This window comes from Carcharodon carcharias, chromosome 6 (genome assembly GCF_017639515.1).
Source record: "Carcharodon carcharias isolate sCarCar2 chromosome 6, sCarCar2.pri, whole genome shotgun sequence".
In the NCBI taxonomy this organism is placed as follows: domain Eukaryota; kingdom Metazoa; phylum Chordata; class Chondrichthyes; order Lamniformes; family Lamnidae; genus Carcharodon; species Carcharodon carcharias.
In genome coordinates this window covers 68,226,447-68,252,054 of record NC_054472.1, presented here as the reverse complement: position 1 = coordinate 68,252,054, position 25,608 = coordinate 68,226,447, and the positions used below count along the sequence as shown (strand labels likewise).

Below are 25,608 nucleotides of genomic sequence, written 5' to 3'. Positions count from 1 at the left end.
CAGGGTATAGGCACGTGTAAGCGCATCCAATTTAGACCTAAAAAGAATTGGACAACTCGCTTTCTAAATGGTGAAAAATAGAAACAATGTAGGTCCAAACAGACTTGGGTCCATGTACATAGATCATAAAAATGTCCTGGAAAGGTAAAAGAAATAAATAAAAAAGCTAATTAAAAGTTCTATCCACAGAGCAAGAATGAAAAAAGTTTGAAGTGATGCTATCTCTATGCAAAGCTCTGGTTAGACCACAACTGGAGTACTGTGAGCAGTTCTGGGCATAACAACTTAGGAAAGACATATTGTCCTTGGAGGATGCGCAGTGTAGATTTACCAGAATGATGCCTGGAATATAAGCGTTAAATTAAAAGCTGAGATTAAACAAACCAGGGTTATATTCCCTGGAATTTAGAAGATTAAGGGTGGTTTGATCAAAGTTTTCCAGATATTAAGAGGAACTGTTAGGGTAGATGGAGAGAAGCTGTTTCTACTGATTGTGGAATCTAGGACATGGGGACATAGCCTAAAGACTAGAGCCAGATATTTCAGGAGTGAAGTTAGGAAACTCTTCACCTGCAAACAGTGGTAGATGTTTGGAACCTCTCTTCTACAAATGGTAATTGATGCTGGGTCAATTCTTAATTTAAATTCTGGGATTACTAGATTAACCAAAGATATTAAGAGATACAGGTATATGGGTTTAGGTCATAGATCACCCTTGATTTCACTGAATATCAGAACAGGCTTGAGGGGTTAAATGACCTACTCATGTTCCTATGTGCTGAATTCTATCGTCCTTGGGTGGCAGAAATGGAGGTGGAGGGACGGTAAAATAGCTCGGAGCCACATTGGGACAGTTTCCTGATGCAACCCTGGCAATAGGGAAGTTTTCCAGCGACGGGCAGGAAGCAGGTTGGGGTGCGATTCGGAGGAAAGCAGCCAATTTGCAAAATTAAGGTATATTAGAGGCCATTAAGTGAAAGGGAGGGGGTGCGGGGGGAAGTGGCCCCTGCCACATGGGGGATGCAATGTCTCTGTGGCAGCCCAGGGAGAGGGCATCAGAGCCAGAAACCCTATGGTCCAAAGAGGGGCTGCAGACAGGAAAGGCAGCCCCATGGCCCCAATCATCCTCCAGAGGGGTTTGACCTGCAATCAATCAGTGGAGCCTTCCCTTGGCTATCCTGAATTTTAAATAATTCTTACCTATCCAAGGAATCCTAACTGCTTCAGCAGTGTCCGTCTGCCCTGGTGGGACGACCAAGGCTTCAGAGCTGCTGGTCTTCTGATTGGGCTGGCAGCATCGGAAGCCCACTTGTCATCCTTAACTGGACAGCAGCTAAACGATTAGGAAGCCCCTCTGATAAAATTACCAAGCCAGTCCTGCTGCCAGCAAGTGTGGGCCCGAGACCCCAATTTGATCTTGATATCAGGGCTCCCAAATCCTGCAGTAAAATTCCACCCTGTACTCCTATGTTCTCACCCTTTGGTGAATCATAGAATGATAAAATGGTTACAACACAGAAGAAGGCCTTTTGGCCTGTCGTGTCTGTGCTGGCCCTCTGAAGAAACAATTCAGCTAATACTGATCCTCTGCCTTTTAATAATAGGCTGGAGGTGACACGAACTATTAATTAGAACCAAATCAACTCCAGGAAGTCCTCAGAGATTGGCCTCACTTGAAATCAGTGTGCATTGTACTTGTACACCAGTTTTTCTGGGCTCTGCAGAACACCTACCCTCTGTTTTGTTGATTCATATTCTGCGTGCAATATAAACCTGTGTAGGTGAGGTTGTTTTCATATTTGTTTATTTTCTGATCCCTATGGTGAAAACCCCCACTCCATCTTTCATTTGTACTGTTAATTATTTTGATGATCTTGTATGTCTGTTGAAGGCTTTTTAAGGCGGAGATGGGCTTGGAGTATCGCTAATGGAAACATGCAGAGTTGGTTCTCTCAACTGGAGCAGTTGCATCATGTTATTTTGTATTATTTTCAAGGACATTGGAAAGATGAACTAGTTAAATCCAATTAAGTCCAGTCCTAACAGCACATTGGTGTTCCTACAATGCATGGACTGCAGCGGTTCAAGAAGGCAGCACACCTCACCTTCTCAAGGGCAATTATGGACGGGCAATAAATGCTGGTCTAGCCAGCAATGCCCACATCCCATGAACGAATAAAAAAAATGTTATCAGACCACAGGAGGAGGCCATTGTGAATTTTGCTAACAATCAAAAAATGCATGAAAATAAGATTTTTCTGCCATTGATTGTGCAGAGGTTAGAACGCTTAAATGTCAAATGGCCGTACTCACCTCACATGATCTTGTGTCAACTGTTAATAGCATTCTAGGATGATAAAAGTATGTTTAGTCTAAGTGTACATTCACCATTCTGATTTGATTATGTATCCTCTTCTCTGATCAGGTAGCTGACTGATGCTGTGGAACCAACTTCATTAGGGGCAGGGTCTTCTGTTTGGTGTGCAGGGGCGGGGCCTGCACGCCGACACACAAAATGGTGCCTGACGTCACTGTGTGTTATTCCGATCTTTAGTCAGCCGGCTCCACTGCACACCCGCCAAACTGTCAAAGGCCTGTTATGGCCATTAATAAACTAATTGAAGTAATTGTCAGGGCTGTCCGTCCAACCTTAAGGCTGGCAGGCAGGTGAAGAGCCCAGGCGGCCTTCGCATTTTTCATGAAACCACATCCACGGGCGGGATGAGGTTTCAGGAAGGTTTTATGAGTTCAATAAAGATTTTCATGAAAATTCATCAACATGACCCAGCTCTGCGACACTGTCACATGAGGGGACATGTCTGAATAATTTTATTATTTATTTTTTTCCAATTTATTATGAAATTAATCTCCCTGAGGCAGCTCCGTGCCTCAGGGAGATTTCTGCGTTCTTTCGTGGCGCGCAGCAGTAAAATGGTGGTGTGCAACCGCTTGCGGGTGGCAATCGGCTCGGCGGCCATTCCTGACTGGCCCACCCGCTGGGGACAAAATTCTCCCCGAGGTTTCATTGCTTAAAATTCAATGTACCTGTGCAGCATAAGAAATAACACGTAATTAAAACTTGGCAAAACTGCGAGGCAAATCATACTAAGACAGCCTCTACTAGATCTGTTGCTTGCAAAATTTGACTCCTTAACATTCGTTTTATCGGAACTATGAATGCCACGAATTTTTTAAAAATTCTTTTATAGGATGTGGGTGTCACTGGCTAGGCCAGTATTTGTTGCCCATTCCTAAGGTGGTGAGCCGCTTTCTTGAGCTGCTGCAGCCCATGTGGTGCAGGTATACGCAGTGCCACTGATTGTTCCAGAATATTGATTCTGCGACAGTGAAGGAACAGTGATATATTTCCAAGTCAGGATGGTGTGTGATTTGGAGGGGGGCTTTCAGGTGGTGGTGCTTCCATGTATCTGCCGTCCTTTTCCTTTTGAGGTGGTGGAGGCCACAGGTTTGGAAGGTGCTGTCAAAGGACCCTTTGGTGATTTGCTGCTATGCACCTTGTATATTGTACACACTGCTGCCACTGTGCATTGGTGGTGGAGGGGGTGAATGTTTATTTGGCGGACGGGTGCTAATCAAGCGGGCTGCTTTGTCCTGGATGGTGTCACATTTCTTGAGTGTTTTTGGAGCCGCACTCATCCAGGCAAGTGGAGGGCATTCCATCACACTCCTGACTAATGCCTTGTGGATGGCAGACAGGCTTTGGCGAGTCAGGAGGTGAGTTACTCACCTCAGAATTCCCAGCCTCTGACCTGCTCTTATAGTCACAATATTCATGTGTTCTATCCAGTTCAGTTTCTGGTCAATGATAACCCCCAGTGTGTTGATAGCGGAGGATTCAGCGATGGTAATGACATTGAATGTCAAGGGAGATGGTAAGATTCTCTCATGTTGGAGATGGTCATTGCCTGGCGCTTTTGTGGCACAAATGACAGTTGCCTTTTACCCGCCCAGGCCTGAATGTTGTCCAGGCTTTGTTGCATATTGGCATGGGCTGAGGAGTTGTGAATGGTGCAGAACATTGTGCAATCATCAGTGATACACTACTGACCTAATGATGGAAGGAAGGTTATTGATGAAGCAGCTGAAGATGTTCAGGCCGAGGACACAACCCTGAGGATCTCCTGCACCAATGTCCTGGGACTGAGATAATTGGCCTCCAAAAACCACAACCATCTTCCTATCTGCTTAGGTATGATTCCAACCAGTGAAGAATTTCCCCCTGATTTCTATTGACTTCAATTTTGCTCCTTGATGCCACATTCGGCCGAATGTCTTGGTGTCAAGGGCAATCACTCTCACTTCACCTCTTGATTTCAGAGTTCTTTTGTCCATGTTTTTTATCAAGGCTGTAATGAGGTCAGAAGTTGGGTGGCCCTGGCAAAATCAGATGAAAATTGGCAGCCATGGCGCACACATGCACCTCTGGTTATCACCCCTGCCACCATTGATAAAAGTATGAGTGCATGCACAGGGAGCAGCTACAGGATGCATGCTTGGTAAATTGATCATGACGTCAATCATTGGTATAATTCTGATTTGAGTCCAGCAATTCCAGATTGGAGCTCAATGCTCTGGTCAATGCCTTCTCTTAAACATGCAAAGCTGAGCACATGTAGGAAGGACCACCAGCAACCCCCTTCAGTGCTATTTAAAAGAATCATTGTCAATTTACAGGTTAATAAGATTCATGAGAATCCGCATAGCATTCGCCAGAATGATTCCAGGAATGAGGAACTTCAGTTACGTAGAGAGATTGGAGAAGCTGGGGCTGTTCTTCTTGGAGAAGAGAAGATTGAGAAGAGATTTGATGGGGATATTCAAAATAATGATCAGTCTGGATAGAGTAGGTAGGGAGAAACTGGGCTGAGTTAGACAAGGCGCTGTATTCCTCCCACCTCCTCCCCGGCAAAAAACATGAAGGGGGAGTCAGCTAAGGGAACACTGGTTGCCCTGTAGCTATTTAACAATCTGTTGGTTGTTAATGGGCTGGAGGCAGGACTACCGGCCTTCTGGATCAGAAAGTCCTGCCTCAGAGAGCCAATCAGAGGCCAGCAACTCTCCAGAACTTTGGAACAGAGGAGGGCAGCACTGGATCAGGATTTTGGAAAGTATAAAACAAAAACAGAATTACCTGGAAAAACTCAGCAGGTCTGGCAGCATCGGCGGAGAAGAAAAGAGTTGACGTTTCGTGTCCTCATGACTCTTCAACAGAACTGATGAACTGATCTTTCTTTACAAGGAGATGGAAATATAAGCTGGTTTAGTGGTGGTGGGGGGGTGGTGGGGGGGTGGAAGAAGTGGAGGGGGTTATTAGGATAGGAGCAGATCATCAAAAGATGTCACAGACAAAAGAACAAAGGAACACAGAGGTGTTGAAGTTGGTGATGCTATCCAAACAAATGTGCTAATTAAGAATGGATTGTAGGGCACTCAAGGTATAGCTCTAGTGGGGGTGAGGGAGCATAAAAGATTTAAAAATATTGGAAATAGATGGGAAAAGAAAAATCTATATAAATTATTGGAAAAAAAGAGCAAAAGGAAGGGGGAAGAAACAGAAAGGGGTTGGGGATGGAGGAGGGAGCTCAAGACCTAAAGTTGTTGAATTCAATATTCAGTCCAGAAGGCTGTAAAGTGCCTAGTCGGAAGATGAGGTGGTCTTCCTCCAGTTTGCGTTGGGCTTCACTGGAACAATGCAGCAGTCCAAGGACAGACATGTGGGCAAGAGAGCAGGGTGGAGTATTAAAATGGCAAGTGACAGGGAGGTTTGGGTCATTCTTGCGGACAGACCGCAGGTGTTCTGCAAAGTGGTCGCCCAGTTTACGTTTGGTCTCTCCAATGTAGAGGAGACTGCATTGGGAGCAACGAATACAGTAGACTAAGTTGGGGGAAATGCAAGTGAAATGCTGCTTCACTTGAAAGGAGTGGTTGGGGCCTTAGACGGTGAGGAGAGAAGAAGTGAAGGGGTAGGTGTTACATCTTTTGTGTGGGCATGGGGAGGTGCCATAGGTGGGGGCTGAGGAGTAGGGGGTGATGGAGGAGTGGACCAAGCTGTCCCGGGGGGAACGATCCCTATGGAATGCCAATGGGGGGGTGAAGGGAAGATGAGTTTGGTGGTGGCATCGTGCTGGTGTTGGCGGAAATGACGGAAGATGATCCTTTGAATGCGGAGGCTGGTGGGGTGATAAGTGAGGACCAGGGGGACCCTATCATGTTTCTGGGAGGGAGGAGAAGGCGTGAGGGCGGATGCGCGGGAGATGGGCTGGACAAGGTTGAGGGCCCTGTCAACGACCGTGGGTGGAAAACCTCGGTTAAGGAAGAAGGAGGACATGTCAGAGGAACTGTTTTTGAAGGTAGCATCATCGGAACAGATGCGACGGAGGTGAAGGAACTGAGAGAATGAGAAAGTGTATTGGATTCTCACCGGGTGCCACACTGGCAAGCCCTGATGATGGGGTCAAGGGTGATGAGGGGGCTGGTGGCTGGGGTTTGAGATGCCATGTGGGAGGAGGGAAATCTGGCAGACTGTAAAGCATTGGGGTTGCGTTGCTGGACCCAGGGAAATCTGCAGGACTGGATGTTTGGCATGAGCTTCTTGAGCTGCCGGTTAAATCCCTGTGGCAGTGAGATGAAGCCTTTAGGTGGGCATTAATTGACAGCTCCATGACAGCATGCTCACATGTGTCTTGGCTGATGGTGATTCTTCTGAACTATTCCCAGTCACTAATGGAGTTTAGCTGGGCTGCATGTTAGCTCCAACCCTCTTCAAAATATTTTTCTCAGCACGCTCTCCAATGCATTCCATGATGGTGATCCTGCCATCAAAATCAGATATCACATGAACGGGAAGCTGCTCAATCTCAGGCACCTCCAGGCACAGACAAAGGTCTCCAAGGACATACTTTGCAATTTCCTGTTTGCTGATGACTGTGCGCTAGCTGCCAGTTCAGATCTGGACATGTAATGTAGTATGGACTTATTCTCCAATGCATGTGACAACTTTGGCCTTACGATTAGCGCAAAGAAAACTGAAGCAATGTACAAGCCTGCTCCAGGAAAGCTCCACTTTGAGCCCAATATTTCAGTCCATGATCAGAACCTGTCAGGGTTGAATAAGTTAATTTATCTCAGCAGCGCATGCTCTCAAGCTGTCTACTTTGGTGATGAGATGCATGCAGAAGTTGCCAAAGCAAGCATAGCCTTTGGCAGACTTCAAACATCAGTCTGGAAATGAAGAGGATTAAGTCTGCTTACCAAACTGCAAGTCTATAGAGCAATAGTTCTACCCAGTTTATGCAAGTGAGACTTGGATTATGTGCCAGCATAATTCCAGGAAACTTGACCACTTTCACTTGAGCGGCATCTGGAAGCTTCTGAAGATCAGATACAAGGGCAAAATACCAGACATTGTAGTGCTGACCCAAATTGGCATGCCAAGCATTCACACCATATTGAGACAGTCACAACTGGATTGGTCTGGTCAGGTAGCCAGAATGCCTGACATTCACTTACCAAAGTGAATCTCCTATGCAGAGCTTCAGTCTTGGGTTCATTCTCATGACGGTCAAAGGAAGCACTACAAGGGCACTCTTAAGACTTCATTTAGGAGTTTTCATGTTGAATTTGATTCCTGTGGGAAGCTCACTTGGGATCACTGCACCTGGCACAACCAGAAAAAAATGGTATGGCCTCCTTCGAAAGCAGGTGCATATCAAAGGGAAATAATGCAAGGAGGGGAAATCACAAGCAGGTCACTTGCCCAAAACTCAATCGTCTGTGGTATCCTGTCCAATTCGCAGTAGAACCTTCTGGATACAGATTAGCCTGGGCAGTCATTTACATATCCACTCCAAATGATGAACATGGTCATCTTTGTCTCAAAGAGTGAACAAGCTTAGTGACAAAACCATGTCCTGGTAGACATAACAGTGATGTTGCAGACGATGCTGCTCTTTTTTGGATCACAGCTTACAAAGTTCCTCCAGCCAGTCTCCTCCAATGCCAGCAAATGTGATTAAAGAGGCTCAGGGCCATGCAGTTGCACAATGGTTTGGCTCACAATAAGTCTATATTGGAATTTTGCAGCCATTAGTTAAGAGTCACCTCAGTCCCAAGAGATTCACATAACTATGTAACAGCCAATCATTTTCCAGACTCCAGCCACTGAAGAAGTACTCAGGAGCAGGCATTTAAGTTTTCGAACTTCATACCATACACTCGCACCAAAGGCAAACTCAGTAGCAAGAAGAACATGTGACAAAAAGGTACTGATTGTCAGTGTTGAATTTTTAAACTTATATTTTGTATTGCTAGAAAAAGTATGTAGGGGATTAACCCCAAAGTCACACAAATTATTCTACAACAGAAAAGCCACTAGTTTGAAGAAGTTCATGTTATAAATTTCTATTTATATAAATTATAAATTTCTATTGCACATATGTCTGAGATGTTAACTTTGTATCAATCATGGTCATTAAGTGCAATCACAAGTCTCTTTGCATTGCCTAAGGTTGGTTATCAGTTCAGTGTGGATAATTGACTTATCTAACCTGATTTTGAAGGACGTAGGCCTGATGTATCGCCCTGGGTTGCAAGTGTAGAGTCAGGCCAATTCCCTGCTCTGCAAACCTAACCCAGCAAAAAGCGCCAGAGAAGGTTGCATCTTCAGTCCCGGGGCAGGGTGGGGGCGCAAGGTGGCTGAAAATGGGAGTTGTGGTGGGCAACCCTGGAAAGAGGTCAGAGGCTGCTGGATGCGGAGGCAGGCTGGGCCAAAGTCCAGCCTCGGTCAACTAGCACTTTGTCTAGGCTATAAAAATAAACAACAAAACAAGGGCCTCCAGCCTTCACACCCTCTCACACTGCCCCCTTCCCATATACTCCCCATACCCTATCCATGCCCACTCTTGCCACTTCATGCTCTCATCACCCCTCATGGACCCTCATACCCTCCAAGCAAATATTTGCCCCCCCCCCCCCCCCACCCAACCCCATGGACCTTTATAGCTGCTATGCCAACTTGTGCCCCTCCACTCACCCTGCCATGGCCCTTTATGGTCCCTGTGCCAAATTAATGCTGACTCATGCCCCCTGCCCACCACCCTTTGCCCTTATACCTACCATGCCAACTCACTCAGTATCCACCATGGGCAGACCTGAGGATTCATGCTAAGATTAAATAAAGTTCTCAAGTGTCTAGTGATGAATTCACTATTTCAAAAAACAACACTCTCATTGATAAAAACCCATTCACTACATTTAAATCCTTTCATCCCTTATGAAAACAAGTATTTGTATTTATAGTTCCACTTCAAATGTTAATAACAACTTGCAGTTGTAAATCAAACTGTGAACTGACAGGCACCCTACTGTGATAAGGAAAGGTTGTGGAAACAGTCATGCAGCACAAAACCCTGTAAAGATAACCCTCAGGCTTATTTCAAAACAGAAAGTGAAATAGCAAGATTTTTTTTAACACTACAAGTTGCTTTAAAAAAAACTAAAGTGCAAGAGATTTAAATCCCTCGACAGCTTGACAGCTACCTTGATAGCTATCCCAACAGTTCCAATGAGTTTATGCACTTTTTGTGCACATGATTGTCTACTTTTGACAATCCAAAAGGTACTTTACCTCTCCCAAAGGGCAACCTACCTCTCCCCAAGGAGCTTGTGCACAACATCACTGGTCGCAAATGCTGGTGTGATGGGGGCCAGACCTACCTTAAAGGTGCTGAGAGCACACAGAGAGAATGAGAGAACTCTGTGGCACCTGCCCACTACATTCTGGCAGCAATGACCAGTACCGCCAAAGTGCAGACATCAGTAATGAGTCTGGGCCATCACTGTGGTCTGAAAGCTGCACAGGGCACAGGGGAGAGGCCCTGGACTGAGACACCTGCCTTTTATCTTGTGCAGAAAAGTTTCACATCTGAGTGACAAGAACACTGCTCATCAGAACAAGGAGCCAAAAGCAGGGAGACATTCTTAGGAATTTATTGACAATACTGAACAGTATGTACAAGTGATCAACACCCATGCCCAGGCTGTGCAACTACTTTTACCTAACTTTCATAAACCTGTCACTACATCTTGGTGCTCCCCAGACATTCACAGCAGAGGTGGAGGCAGCCTGCTGACTGTGACGCCCCGTCTGTGATGACTTTGGCAGGCATCCTCTGGAGGGCCGAGACTTGGAGGGCCCCAGCCTGCTTTTAGAGTCCTGCTGTGTGGTAATGGCACCCTCCTTGGCCTGTGAAGCTGGAGCTGCAGAGGTGACAGGAAGATGGTATTTGGATGGGCCGGTCACTCCCAGAGTCACCTGGGCGGACAGCCCCTGAGTGTGTACCTGCTGATCCTCCTCCTTATGGGCGCCTGATGGGCCCCAGGCTGACTCCGTGAGCAGAAGGGGTGGCTGGAGTGAGATTGAGTTTCCTGGCACCCCTTTTGTGTTGATATTATTGGAGGCCAACTATGGCATCAGCGATAGAGTTAAGCCCGCGCAGAAGTGACGTCCTGGACCAAGGTCTCCATGGCAGCTGCCATCCTGCCAGTGCTGACCTCAGTGCATTGCAATGCCGGCACTATCACCTCAGCCTTAAGACAGACGGATTCTGAGGAGTGCAGTGGACATCCCTTCCTGATGGTCCCAAGCTTGCCTTTGCAGCTCCAGCAACTGTTACATGAATATGACTTGGCCTCCAGCAATCCTCCGAGTGCCAGGGACCTGGGAAGTCCCTGCCTCCGCCTGCTGTGGATCAGAAAGTGTGATGTGCTCACCAGAATACGATCCTGGGGTTACCGTAAAGCTGGATGCCACCGAGGTGTGTGTCTCTGCACTGGTGCAGGGTGTGGGTGAGCGCTGTGACAGGACTTCAGGGAGGACGCCTCCAGATTCCTCTTCAGAGGTTTCTTTGGAGCTTGATTGGAGGCCCTGGGTCATGGAATCCATCGGTTGTTTGGCAGATGTGCCTGTAAAAGCAAGGGGACATAATTAGTGCATGGCAGTGGTCTGTGACAGAGGACACATCACTCAGAGCACGGTTGTCTGATGAACGCTGGACTGCTGGATCCTCACTTGGTAGAGCAGTGCCAACTTCACCATCAGCACAGGACCGGTCCCGGTCATCGCCGGCCAGCTGGATGGCTGTGTTTTCGAATTCTGTCAGCACTTTGATCTCTGGCAATCCTCCACCCGTCTGTGACCTTTCCCTCCTGTTGTGTGCCAGTTTGTCCTGCATGGATAGAGATGGAGAGAGTGTATCAAGATGTCTGCCGGGCCAGATGATAAGTATGCCTGGCCTGTGTGGTTGGTGAATGGCCGCATGGATGGGATGAGGTCAATGATGGTGTGTGTGAAAGAGTGAATGGTGATGTCCCTTGCACTGGCAGTGATTGAGGACCCTGTGGAAGTGTGATGGGTTTGTGAGTGTATGAGTTGGGAGTGATGAAAAGAGTGACTTACCCTGGTGGCACAGAGGAGATCATTTATCCTTTTGTGGCACTAGGTGGCTGCCCTCCTCTGCAGGGCATTTGTGCTGACCATTGCTGCCAATGCCTCCCAAGCCAGGTTGGTGACACTGCTACCAATCCTGTGGCCAGATTGGGGGCAGAGCGCATCCTGGCGGGCCTCCATGGCATCCAGCAGTTGCTCCAGGGGCCTGTCGTTGAAGCGGGGGGCTGCAGTCTTTTCTCCTTTGCTGGCCATGTCTCCCAGGCAGCGGTGGTGAGCTGGTGGCGATGAGCGCTGTACTGGTGGCTGCCTATTAAAGATGGCAGCTGGTGTGACGTAACAGTGGGGAGATGATGGGTGGGCGAATGAGAGCCCACTCACCATGGAAACGGTGTGTTTCGTGGGAGTGAATAAATAATGAGGCGGGTTCAGGATGACACGGTGTGAAATCCTGCTATTTTCATCAGCGGGTAGGACTCCGTTTTACCCACCCGCACTTAGTGTAATTCTGGGAAAATTCTGCCCTGTCAGTGGGGTCTGATTGGGTGTTGTTACCTACAGACACTAAAGACGAAGTGAAATCCCTGAAATTACAATAATAAAATAAATTATATTAAATAAAAATGATGACATATATAGTTAAATAATATTTCTTAACATATTTATAATATAATTAATATTATAGTATTACAAATAAAATAATTTATAATACATTAAAATATTATTTAATATAACAAATGTAAAATGAATCAAAAGTATCACTAAGAGCCAATTTAAATATAAAAGTGATCAACATGAGAAATTTTAATTACCTTCTGGGAGTACTGGGAAGGCATGTGTACTGAACACTTACTGAAGCAGTAATGAGGATGTAATTCTTTATCATTTCTATTGCACCTAATGACTCTGGTCACTTATTGATGTGTTTCTGATTTCTACTTATGAAAGAGAGAAGAGATAGGAGAACGGAAAAAGGGAGAAGGTAGGGCCGAGGAAAGAGAGCGGAGAGCAGAGGATGGCGGGGGAAGGAAGGTGAAAAAAGCTGACATTTTACCCAACAGTCGCTTAATTATAAATGATTTCTTAAGAAAGGAAAGATGCAAACAGAAAAAAGTTTGGTTTTTTTGGCTTTTGCTTTACAGTCACAGCCTAGACAAATGAACAGCGAAACAAAAACTTTGTCCATATTGCATGCAGGGTTTATTTAACTTGCATAGGTAAAGAAAACACTGTTGGTGAGAAATTGGACTTGGTAGCGTTCATGTTTTGGCCATTACAAGTGCCATTAGAGGTCCAAAATGCTTTCCATACCAGGCACGCACACTTCAAATGCAAAGTGCACCGCGCGCCATGTTTGTAATGGGTTTCACACTGATGTAGTTACTGTCCATGGTAAGTGTGCAGAGCAGGCAGATCATGAAGTCAACGCAGGATTGACAATAGCACGGCCACATTGGAGCTCCATAATTCAGCCGATGTCCTGTCTTGAGATCACACAGCTGAAAATGCAGCAAGAAAGAACCCTGCATCCCTCTCCCCCAGCCAGTGCTATTTGAAGGGGGTCATAAACTACTTAAATGTTGCTGCTTTATTTCCTTTGATTTTCCACAGTTGTTTCAATTTTCAAAAGTACAGGGTGTGGTTTGGCAGGTGTTGAAGTACCTTTTATTGACTTCAAGGCTTCTGCACTAATCATTTTCCTCCAGGCATTGGTGCATAAGTAGGCTTTCCCCTCGAAGTCATACATGACTTTGACAATGTGCAGAGAACATGCAGAGCAGGAAAGGTTGAGAAAAAGGTGGAGGAGGAAGAGGGGGAGGAGGGCTCCCAGCAGGGGACCATATCCACCAAGGGTGTTTGAGGAGCAATTTTCCGACCTGAACCTCAGTTATGGCCAATGTCTGAGGTGTCTGTGCCTCACTAAGGAGGTCCTCATTGAAATCTACCAACTGCTGCAGCCAAGGCTCCAGCCTGAGAGCAGGGCAACGATTGCATTGCCAGTGGCTGTGAAGGTAACCGTGGCCATGAGCTTACATGTGTAAGACTTCTTCCAGGCTGGTGCTGGTGATAATAGCAACATTTTGCAATTTGCAAGGCACTGTTGCATAAGGCAGGTCACTGAGAAGTACATTCATTCAATTCCTTCTTGCCAGAGAGAAGCAGGTGGAGCAGGCACAAGGGTTTGCATGGTTTACAGGCTTCCTTGTGGTACAGGGTGCAATTGATTTTACCCATGCTGCTTTGCAAGGGGTGGCGTGGCGGGGGTGGGGGGATGGGAAGGAGAGGGGGAGGGGTGCAGGAGTGCATATCAACTCTGTCCATGTACTGTAACTCAAACAGATTCTGCTCTCCCAGCAGCAGCTATTGTGTGACTATTAGATGTTTATCAAGCAGTTAATGCCCAGTATCCTGCCAGCAGTCACAATGCCATCACTCTGACCAGCCTGCTTGCCACCTGTATTTCAGCCATCATGGCACACCAAAGGCTGGTTACTGGGTGACAAACTCTATCCACTGATGACAAGCTTATGACTCCAGTTCACAACCTATGCACACATGCACAGCATACATACAATGGGCTGGATTTTGCCAAAATTGTCAACAGCCTGATGTCAAGGCCATTTCTGTGCCTTGGCTTCACTAGAGGTTGGAATGCAACGCGGGTCAACATCCTGCTGGAGGTGACCAATTAGTTCGACCAATTACGTATGGATGGCAGGAACGATCAGGAGGTGGAAGCTGGAAGTGGCGGGTTCCATTTAATGGCAGCCTGTCAAGCATCACAGTGGATACAGCCAGAGAATGTCAGCCCTTGAGGAACAGACTTTCAAAGCATTAACATGGCAATTTTTCAAGACCTCATAGCTTATTGACAACTCCTTGGAGACCATGCTAGAAGGGGGTCAGAGCTCCGAGGAACATATTATTTCTGGACAGTGGCAGACAGTGATCTGCCAGACAAATAACAGAAGCATAGTTGGAGATTTTCAGAGAAGTCAGCAGCCACAGTGTGGTTAGCAGGACTTAGGTCCAGTGCAGAAAGCCATCAATGACCTTCTGAGGTCTGGCAAGGTAAGTCACATGCAAAGCCAAGCTGTGAGCCAAGATGGTCTTAAAGGAACTGCACACATCTAAGAAGGAGTGCCTCAAGGCTGTCAATGTATAGATGTGTGCCCAGTGCCATCCCTCACCTGAGGGAAGGGGGCAAAGCTTTGTATACTTGGGAGAATGGTAATGTAAGCTCAGGGCTGGTGCCATGCTAGGATTATCACATCCGATTTTGGACCATGATGATCAAATGGGAGGGTTAACTGTAGCTGAGCTTTTCGCCTCCACATTGCAGAAGAAATGATCGCACAGCACCCACAAGAGGAGTCATTCAGGGGGTGCAATGGCCAAGCTGGCAATAATCATGGAGGAGGAGGCCCTTGACATTGGAAGGGTGGCTAGAGTGCAAGAAGTCAGCAATTGTGAGGTTGTTGTGTGGCAGAGAGGCAGTGAAAGTTCATTGATTGTTCCATGAATGCGCCATGAAGCAGCTTCAAACTTTGTGAAATTGTTTCCAGTAAATGCCACTTGACATGCTGACAGATTTCTGTTGAAGCAGCTGCTAAGATGAACTGATGTTTTCTCTCTTACACAGGGACAATGCTGGAGGATCAGTAGCAGCCAGCAGCTGATTGTGGAGGCCATGGATACCTCAGAGGGAGATTTGCACCTTGAGGAAGCGCCGTTGCAAGGATCAAGCATGGGTAAACATACCTCAGTTGGGCCTCAGTTGACTTTAGAATGGCTGGCTCAACATGACATGTGATCAGGTGATAGAGACAGAGGCTGCTGTGGGCAGCCCCACATGTGGGCATTGAGGACACAGGGCAACTCCAGCCATGCTCACCAGCTGGAGATGCTGAGCATTGTGGGTCATATACAAAGTGGTGCTGGTGGAGCAGCAATGGGAGATGTGTGGGCACAGTCACAGTCTCCAGAGGCAATGTAGTCTCTTACTCAGGGAATGGAGGAGTCCATTCATGATACAATTACCATAACCTCTCATGCATATGAGCAGGTGAGTGTGAAAGAGTGGACCCCTCATATGGACAGTCCAGAAGCCTGGCACCATTCCAAAGCCATTGCCATCCTAAAACCAGGAAAACCAGTTCATGATCTAAAAAGATAGCATCTTTTTGCCCTTCTATCTATGGTCACCAGGCAATCGAACGGCTGATCCTTAATCAGATAAAAACACTTTTAGAAATTTCCCTCCCAAATGAGCAAGTGGACTTCAGGAAGAAGCTGCACTGGGCAGGTCCATGCACTCACTACCAGCATTGAGGCAAGGCTGTCTTTCTAGATTTGTCATCAGCATGAAATATCATCTGGCACAAAGGTCTGCTTTTGAAGTTTTCAATCATCAATGCAACTAAACTCTTTAGCTTATCAACACCTTAACACAATGCTTCCCAAAAGTTTTCTGCTGTGACTCCATTTTAATTCACACTTGGTACAACCCCAGAGTGCAAAATGTAGGGCAAGGGGGTGGTGGTGATTTGTTGAGCAGGGTGGGGGTTCAAACAGCAGGAATACAGGCACAAAAGACAATCAAGACACCTCTCATCCTGCCGACCCTGTTGCTGTCAGCGATCGGGCCTCAGGGCTCATTGGACTAGGCCAAGCCTAAAATTGTGCACATTTAAAGGGGCCTTGCAGCAGAATTGTCAAATCTGAGTCTCTGCTCCAGAGCTGCAATTCCTGCCTCGGAGCTCATGACCCCAATTACTCGTCCTGTGAACCCACTGGAGGTTGCAACCTACAATTTGGGGACCCTTGCCTTAAGAAGCAATTGTAAGTTCCACAATTACCTTGGTGATGATACCAGTGAACAAGGGAAGTGAACAATGGTTTGCTATACGGGCTGGTGCTCACACCAGTCTTTTTCAACATCTATAAAGTGGACATGCCCTGTGCTAAACATCAGTTCATCTATGTCAATATCAATGCATGTATCAACGCTAGAGGGAACAAGAAGGTCATTCACTAGCAACCTAGACCCATTGAGTGCTACCTCCAGACCAGGCCTTTGCCCCAATCCAGAGAAGACAGTTGTGCTGGTGTTCCAGCTGAACAATAACACCACCAGGAAAGAACTGAATGCTGCCCTCTGTGGAAGCTGACTTACCCATAACTCCCTACCCAAAATACCTGGCCGTCACTCTGGACAAGTTTCTCACCTATACGCCTCAACTAATCAATAGTGGCTAAGAAGTGGAAATCAGAATGAACCTAGTCTGGAATATCATGTGGAGCACAACCAGACACTTTACACTGCAACAGTGAACCTAATCTACTCTGCTGTGGAATACTGCTGCGCCACACGTGGGTCATGGACATGTAGCTAAACATCACTATTGGAACCGTGTCAGGGATGCTTCAGTCCATTCCAACTGTGAAGCTCCCAGTTCTGCTCCATATTGCCCTGCCTGTAATTCGCCATGATGCCATCGTGCTCCAGGAGATGAAAAAAGTCATGAGCCATTTGTAAAAAATTGAAAAACCTATCAAGAAAGATTGTGCTAGCCATATTGGGAAACAGCAGCTAATATTCACACAGCTGGTATTAGCCTTTTATCCAGATGGATGGAATCATGGGATGTGTGCAACAGAAGAAACCAACAGCTTATCATTGACCCAACAGCAGAGGTCACTGGTTTTGATCTCCTTTGAAGACAATGGACAATGCTTCCCACACAGTGTATGGACAATGTGGCCACCTGTTCTATAAATGGAAGATGAGGGTTGACCCCGAAGTATGCCCATGGCCATGAGTCCAAGACCATGAAGCATATCACATTGATGTACCCACTAAGATTTGTTGTGGGAGGCAGCTCACTTCTCCACTTGACATCTCAGTAGGCCATCAGACAGATAACCAAAAGTGACATCCCAAATATTCTCCATCATATAAAAGTGGTAGTAGTGCATTTTGCAGCTAAGTAGGACCACATAATTTCAAACTCTGTGACGTTGAAATTGAAAATATTTATATTTTACATTCTTCCCCTGAGGATTATGAAATATCTACCATCACACCTCCCATGTTACATTAATTTTGTAATCCATGCACATTTCTGTATCACACTTTCATTTGACAGAGAGAAGGCTTAGATTCAAAAACAGTGACAAATCACACCTGATCCATCACAAAAATTAACACATGTAGCTAACAGGAATAAAAACTGCCAAACAATAGTATCCTTTAACTTCATCACTCAGTAAATAGCTACCATTAGGTAGGAGCATAAATTCAAAATGAAATCACTTCAAGTACATCTTGAAATTTCTTTCAGGAGTCATCTTGGTTTCTTCACTGAACTGAGCGTTTACTGCTCAAAGTAAGGTTTCCTACATAATAAAGGCATAAAAATATGCACAATTTATACAAAAATAATTAATTAATCTGCCAGCAATAGCCTTGGGCGGAAATTTTAATTTGTTTGTGCCTGTTCACATAGCTTTGCAGAGCTAGCTATTTCAAAAGCAGCTCTGATGAAGGGCCATAGGCCAAATCTTGTGCCCTTGCCCATGGTGAGTTTGGTGACAGGGGGCATTTAATCGGTGGGAGGGTGGCATGTGTGGAGCTCCAGTGAATGGCCTTCCCACCCCATCACCAATTGAGGTGCTTAAGTTGGCAATTAATACCTATTTAAGGGCCTTATCTTGCAGCCGCTACCATTAACTCAGCAGCGGGAGGGGGGGGTTTGTCATGCAGGGGGCATGACAAGCACACCTCGGTGTGTTTGCTAACAGGCTTCCAGAGGGGTCTCTTGCTCAAAGCTACACCGTGCCTGATTGAGGGGCCAAGCATTGGGAAGGGGGGGCCTATTGAAAACCACCTCTTGCCCTTGCTGCTGATCAGCCCTCATGCCCCAGCAACCGCCACCCCAAAACCCTCTCCTGTCATCACTCACCTATACCTGGGACCCTCCTCCATCTGAGGCCTTGGGTGGGTGTAGCAACGGCATCAGCCACTGCCTCTCCTGTGGTGCTGAAGAGTACAGAAGACCTACTGGCTTCTGATTGGCTGGCAGGTCTTGGTGGGCAGGACTTCCAACCTCGGGGTCCTTGATCCTGGGGGAAGCCCTGTTGCTGGCCTGTGTGTCTGAGTGGCACAAGGTACGGTGGGCGTTCTTGAAACAAGGCAACACAGACACTCTTGCCGGCTCTCCAGCCAGTGGCCTAGAGCACCATCGCCTCCATAAAATTCCGCCCACTGAACTCCGTTTCTCTCCACAGATGTTGCCTGACCTGCTGAGTGTTTCCTGTTGAGCATTTTTTGTTTTTATTTTAGGACTTGCGATTTGTTAGCTCCACTCTGCCCTTCACTGCTATATCCTAAAGGAAAATTACTGAGGAAGGCAACCCCACATGAAAATTAGTTTTAGGAGCTGTGAATGTAGCTGGGAATTATCATGCAGTGGTGTAGGCTGGAGCTTGTAAAGGCTGGGCAGAAAATGGAGAATGTTGACAACGGCCGAAGGAGACCCTGGCAGCAAGCAGTCCAATATAAAGAGTGAATCATAGGCTATTTTGCTATTTCTTGTTGAGCTACCAGCTAATCAATGACAAACCATATGACACTGTGCTAAAGTTGGTGTCTACAAGTCTATATGCCCAAAAAGGATGTATGAGATTGCAAATGAGGTACTACATAAAACTCTAGTGTGACATTACAAATAACTGATATCACAATGTACATTAGCACAAGTATCATTATGATGCTGAGGCTGAATGAAATGATTCAGACTGCTGGCACTTTCAACTCCATCTAGAAAGGAGATCTAAATCAATTTTTCTCCACAGCCTCCTCCTGGAGAGTTAAACTTCCAGGATATGAATTTTGGAAGTGAAACCAACAATATTTGGTTTCACAAAAAATAAAAATTAAATACAGTGGCTGCTGGAAATCTGAAATAAAAACAGTAAATGCTGGAAAAGCTCAGCAGGTCTGGCAGTATCTGTGGAGAGAGAAACAGAGTTAACGTTTTGAGTGCAATGTGACTTCTTCAGAACTCGAAGGTGAAACCATTATCCATTTCAGTCGCTTTACCTTATTTTAATTTTCTGTTTCATGAGGCTTGTTTCATGTAATGTCATCCAAATTTACAAAAACAGATCTATTTATACTGATCATTATTATATTTCATTTTATCTATGAGTGCTTTAATCTGAATGGTACATTATTGTTCTAGTCTTGAATAAAATTAAAGACAATGACAACCAAATATTGACAGCACTGTACTGGAAAATGATGGTAATCAGGATGGCAGGTAACATGGTTGCAGATTTTATTTATGCCGCTCAATCACTTGCTCATGCAATAATGCAGCTCAAATTTAAAGCCCTTTGCAGTTTCCAAATAATGTGCAACTCCCTGTAACAAAGAAAACTTCACTCGGAAATGATGGGCATTTATAGTGCATCATAACTGTCCCATAAGACTACTGAAATGCCAGTCTGCATGCCTGTTTTCTAGCTGACCAAAAAGCCATATTTTCAAATATGTGACTAAATATATCTGCTAAACTATGTTTTGAGAATTGTGTTAGCATCAATTGTAGTTTAGCAACTTAAAAAAAACAACAACTTGCATTTATATATCACCTTTAATATATGAAAAGGTTGCATTGTGCTTCCAGGGAGCATAATCTGACTAAAATGGATAACAATCCAAAGATCGCGATATTAGGAGGGGTGACTAAGATCTTAGTTATTTTGATAGGGTATAAGGAAGGTTTTATAAGCAGAGAGAGATACAGAGAGGCAAAGAGTTCCAAGGTGGGAGTTCCAGAGCTTAGGACATAGACAGCTGAAGGCACCCTTGTCAATGGTTGGTGAAGGGAGTGGGTGCTATATAAAAAGCTAATGCTGGAGGAGTTTACAGAGAGTGGGAGGTGCAAGGCCGTGGAGAGATTTGAATAAAAAGATGAGAATTTTAAATTTGGGATATTTGTGGACCAGGGCACAACATAGGTGAGTGAGTACAGGGGGTGGTGGGTGACACAGAAGTGGTGCAGAATAGCATATGGGCAGCAGAGTTTTCTATGAGCTCAAGTTTATGGGGGATGGACAATGGAAGCCAGTCATGAGAACATTGGAATAGCACAGTAAGATTGTTTGGCTGGTAACTTTAAGTCCACCTTTACAACCTTAAATTGTTTTTTTCTAATCATTTGTATTAAAGCTGATACTTTGGATTTATATATTTTGTGGCAGAATTCCCATTTGAGCTTACCTGTTGAGTGTCTTCCAAGCTTCAACATACGTAGTGATCTCATCAACCTCAGGATCTGGACAACTTTTCCCACATTTTCCAATTCTGTGGAGCCTCCATAAAGCTGTTCCACCAGCATAGTGATGTAAAATGGGATCACAGCAATGAGGTCTATGATATTCACCAGGCTCTTAAGGAACTTGCACTTGTTTTTCACACATAAGAATCTCAGTAGATATTCTGCAGAGAACCATGTGATGCAAATATACTCAACTGCATTCAATAAAGGGGGTTCCAGTATTGTATATTCAAGGGAAAAGAGAGCCATGTTTGCAATGGAAATGAGAACAAAGGCTACAGAAAGGATTCCAAATATTTTAGCTAGCTTTGAAGAGTTAGGTTTCTCCATCATGACCCATAGTTTTTGTCTTAGTTTTTCACAAATCACTCCAGAAAAATCTTCCTCTTCATTCTGAATTGTTTCTGTATCTTGTTTTATGTCTAAAGCTTCATTAATTTCTTTCCGTCTGTAATATTTGTCTCGGCAGCAAATGTCAATGTTAAGCTCATCTATTCCCCAGTATTCAATTTCCTGCAAAAAGGACATTGCACAAAGTTCTTCATTTACATGCAACCTTCCAGTTTTATAATAATTTATGATATATTTGAATGTCTGAGAACTTCGGTCAAAGAAATACTCATTGTCCACAAAGTTTGCATCATCACACAGCTCCAGCACAGAATCCTGTTCAGACATAGCCAGTTTTCCCAGACGCGTTTCAGGGTAGGACAACAGAGTTTCATGTGACAAAATGAATCTGCTGCCACCAACGTTTATGATAAAGACGTTTAAATGATTTTTATTCAGGTGTTCTTCACTGCAGAAAACATTGGATTCCAGGGTGAAAGCTGAGCAATTATCTTCATTCTGTTCAACTAACCAAGGAGAATAATTGGGCGACTTCATGGTACATGGTCACTGATGATGACCTGGTAAATAAATTAAAAATTATCTTTGTTAGGACACATGAACATTAATAAAATTGCCACATCCCTTTTCATTGCATTACACATTACCCATTAAGGTCTGAAAATGGATTACATGAAACGCTTAATGAAAAGCTCCTTCTGCAATGTGCAAACTTTTTTTTGGATTTTAAACTTTGTAAAACTGTAAATGTCTCCAGCACATGTGCTCATGACTGTGATATATGATTTTGAATGAATGTTTAACATTTTTCCCTAGCAGCAGTACGACAGCTTTTATGACATGTCCTTTACATAGGCTGGTGGAAAGGGTTATTGTAACTTGAGCACAAAAAAGTCTGCATCATCAACCGCGCAGACAATACAGACAGGAGGAAAGCATTCTGCAGCGCATGTTTTTTCAGTTTGACTAAACTGGTCTAATCTTTCATTGAAGTACATAGAATCAATAGGAACACAAGATGGTGTAAAATCCTTGATGGGCTCATTCAGGATGTTAAATTTAGAGTTTTAATGACCTTCTGATTCTCTTAGAAAAACTGTCCCTTGAATTCAAAATTCTACTTGGCTTCCATTAACTTGGTATATGCCACTTCATCTTAAATGTATTTGAAAATTTTCAGTAAGTGCTACTTTCCAATGCCAATGGTTCTTCCAGTAAACATGCATATTCTGGGAAAAAATTGACCTGGCATAGTCAAGTCAATCTGTGTTATTTTTCAAGATGTGTTTAGTGTATCCTTATATGGTTTATGCCTGGAGACTGAAGGTACACTCGTTACATTGGGAAAGGATGAGTCTAACCAACAAGAATAACACTAAAAAAAACTGCAAATACTGGAAACCTGAACCCAAAACAGGAACAGATAGAAATACGCAGCAGGTGCTTTATCAATGGCAGATTAAAGCATCAGTGTAACCTAGTATCCTAATCAAATATGGGGGAGGGAATGGAGATAATTAAAAGAATGGTCAAATAGATTATTTTTAAAAGTTTGCAAGAGGTGAAAACTCATTGAGATAATATCAGTACAACAATTCAAAGAATAAAAGGCAGTGAAATAGGTAACTAGGGCAGTGAAGCCAAAAGAAGTAATGAGCTAATTGTCGATGCTATAAAGCACTAACAACGCAAATACAAAACCTTCCAGGTAGGTCTGGTCAATCAGTTTTCATAGTGCTAAATTTTCTTTTACAAATGTATTATGGTGAGTCCTCAAATCATGCAAGAAATTTTAATAATATCACTGAGAAAAGGAAAACTTGCCTCTATATAATTCTTTTCATGACCACTGGGTATCTAAAGTGCTTTATAGCCAATGAAGAACTTTCAAAATGTACTCATTGTTGTTATGGCACAGCTGATAGTAAATGATGAGCTGCTCAAATCCCAAAGGGAAACTTGAAACAACTGTTTTGTAATTTGTATATTTATTTTGAGATGTGTGCCTTGAATTCAGCAGTAATAAGACCACTGAATCTTATTGGTTTTTTACAAAACTAAATTAAACATTTATTAATAGAGGAAATGATTTTAAGCACAGACATAGGTCTATAAATTATTATATGATAACTCCTAGCATCACCGATTAATCTAACTCCCAGTTACATCTCTGTTAAGGCAGCAGTAAGACACACAGGGCAGAATCTTGCCTTTGTCGGGTGGGCTTGGTGTGGGTGGGAGGGAAGCCGACTGCTGCCTGCGATTGAGGCTGGAAGGTGATCTCACACTGGCAAGCCAATCAAGGCTGCCCAGTGTGAAATGCGAATGGCAGTGCTTAGCGCTGCCTGTGCAGCCGTGTGGGCGGGGCGAGTGCAGCCTTCAAGTATGCACGCGAGTGCGTGCTTCATAATCTACTTGAGGCACAGAGCTGCTTCAGGGTGATGAAGCATTTTCAAAAAAAGATAAAGAAATAAATAATGTAATAACACATGTCCCCTCATGTGACTCTGTCAACTCTAGCATGTGCCCGCCGAATGAAATATCGCGCGACTGTGCATTGATGTCAGGACGCTCGCCCAACGTCAATCTGCATCATTTTACACACCCACCCATCAAGCTAAAAATTTTGTCCATAGATTTTAAAAGGCCCAAGTAAAGGAACACAATATCCTGAACAGTTGAATTCAAAGTGAGTATTTCTCAGTTTCGGTTCCTTGTAGACAGCAGCTTGAGGCTTAGATGCTAGAGGCTTTTCACACTGCGTTAGAACTTAAAATGTCTGCCCTTACACACAGCCTCCTCTCCTTAATACATGTTTTCCCCATTGAATACAAATTCCCATTGCTTCACTATTTCTTTGGACTTTACCTCTCCAATAATAAAATCTATCATGGTACTAATTTTACCAATAATCTTGGGGAAAAATAAACACACTGTTTTTTAACTTGTTCTGTCTGGGTGTGACATTTCACTCCCTCTTTTGAATTCAAGCTACTCTGGTTTATTTAAAAATGCAAATGTTCCCTTTATACCTCACATTCTAAAACTTCACCCATGTTTACCTATTTAGTATTTCAATCCTAGCTTCTCTTCTTACATCAAAGCCTTTAGACCAGCTGTCCTTAATTCAATTAAGTCCCACATACACACACACACAGACCCATATACACAGACTGCAACTATTACTCTACAAAAAATTCCAATAACTTTATGAAAATTATTATATCTTCCTGACATCCCCTCCTTATTAAAAATGAACTGTCATAATTTAAAAAGGTGGTTTCATTTTCTGAACCCATCTTATGTTAACTCTGATACATAATACACTATGACATTACCAGATGCATGCATTAACATAACAATACATATATAAATCCTTGATATCAACAGAAATCATTCCAGTCCAGTGTCCAGGTTAAAAATGTCCAATTTTCCCTTAATGCTTCAAACTCTTGACAATGCATCTGCAATCAGATTTTCTCATCCAGCCACATATACAATTGTAGATTAAATGGTTGCAGTAATAAGCTCCATCTGAATAGCCTTGCACTTTTGTCTCAAAGTATGTCCAGAAACTTTAAAGGATTATGGTCTGTGTAAACAATTGTTTCTGATGAATTGTTTGCAACAGAAATCTCAAAATCCTCAACCCCAAGGTCTCCTTTTTGATTGTTGAATATCTGTTGTACATACAACAGACCATATGACCTGTTGTACATACAACTTTCATGAAAAATACCCTTTTGGCTTTTCAATTCCATTTTCATCTTCTTATAACAATACGGTCCTAATGCCCGCCCATCAGCGGCCAATTTAAATTGCTTGATATAATTGGGTACTGCCAAAACTGGTGTTACAGTTAATACTGTTTTTAAACAGTCAAATGATTTGTGACAATCCTGTGTCCATTGAGACTTCTTGTTCTTTTTAAATAGTTCAGTTAATGGAGCAACCACTTGGCTAAAATTTGGTACAAATTTCCGGTAAAACCCATTCATACCCAGAAATCTCAAAACTTTGCATTTTGCTGTAGGCACTTGGAAATCCATGATAGCTTTGACTTTTGCATCTCTTGGAGCCACTTTACCATGCCCAATGGTAAGGCCTAGATGTGTAACTTGGGCTTTTGCAAATTCACTTTTAGTCAGCTTTATCACCAAATTAGCTTCTTGTAATTGACAAAACAATTATTCCAATTGCTGTAAATGCTCCTTCCACATTTAACTAAAAACTATCAAGTCATCAATATAAACAGCACAATTGCTCTGACCTGCAATGGCTTTGTTTGTCAGTCTTTGAAATGTTGCAGGTGCATTTTTTATACAAAATAGCATAACTTTAAACTGATATAATCCATGTGGTGTCACAAATGCCGATATCTCTTTTGCTCGCTCCTATAACAGTAGTTGCCAATATCCTCTTAGCAAGTCAATCTTTGTGATAAAT

The 25,608-nt window shown here is 44.0% G+C and overlaps 1 protein-coding gene across 2 annotated transcripts in view; it reads right to left on the bottom strand.

The window, feature by feature from the left end:
* kcnv1 (potassium voltage-gated channel modifier subfamily V member 1) overlaps positions 1-25,608 on the bottom strand; it is an 89,422-nt gene that overhangs the window by 9,098 nt on the left and 54,716 nt on the right. For both annotated transcript variants that reach the window (XM_041190642.1, XM_041190641.1), the window contains exon 2: positions 20,754-21,722. In XM_041190642.1, the coding sequence (XP_041046576.1) occupies positions 20,754-21,699 (946 nt within the window). In that variant the 5' untranslated portion in view covers positions 21,700-21,722. The remainder of the gene's footprint in view (positions 1-20,753; positions 21,723-25,608) is intronic.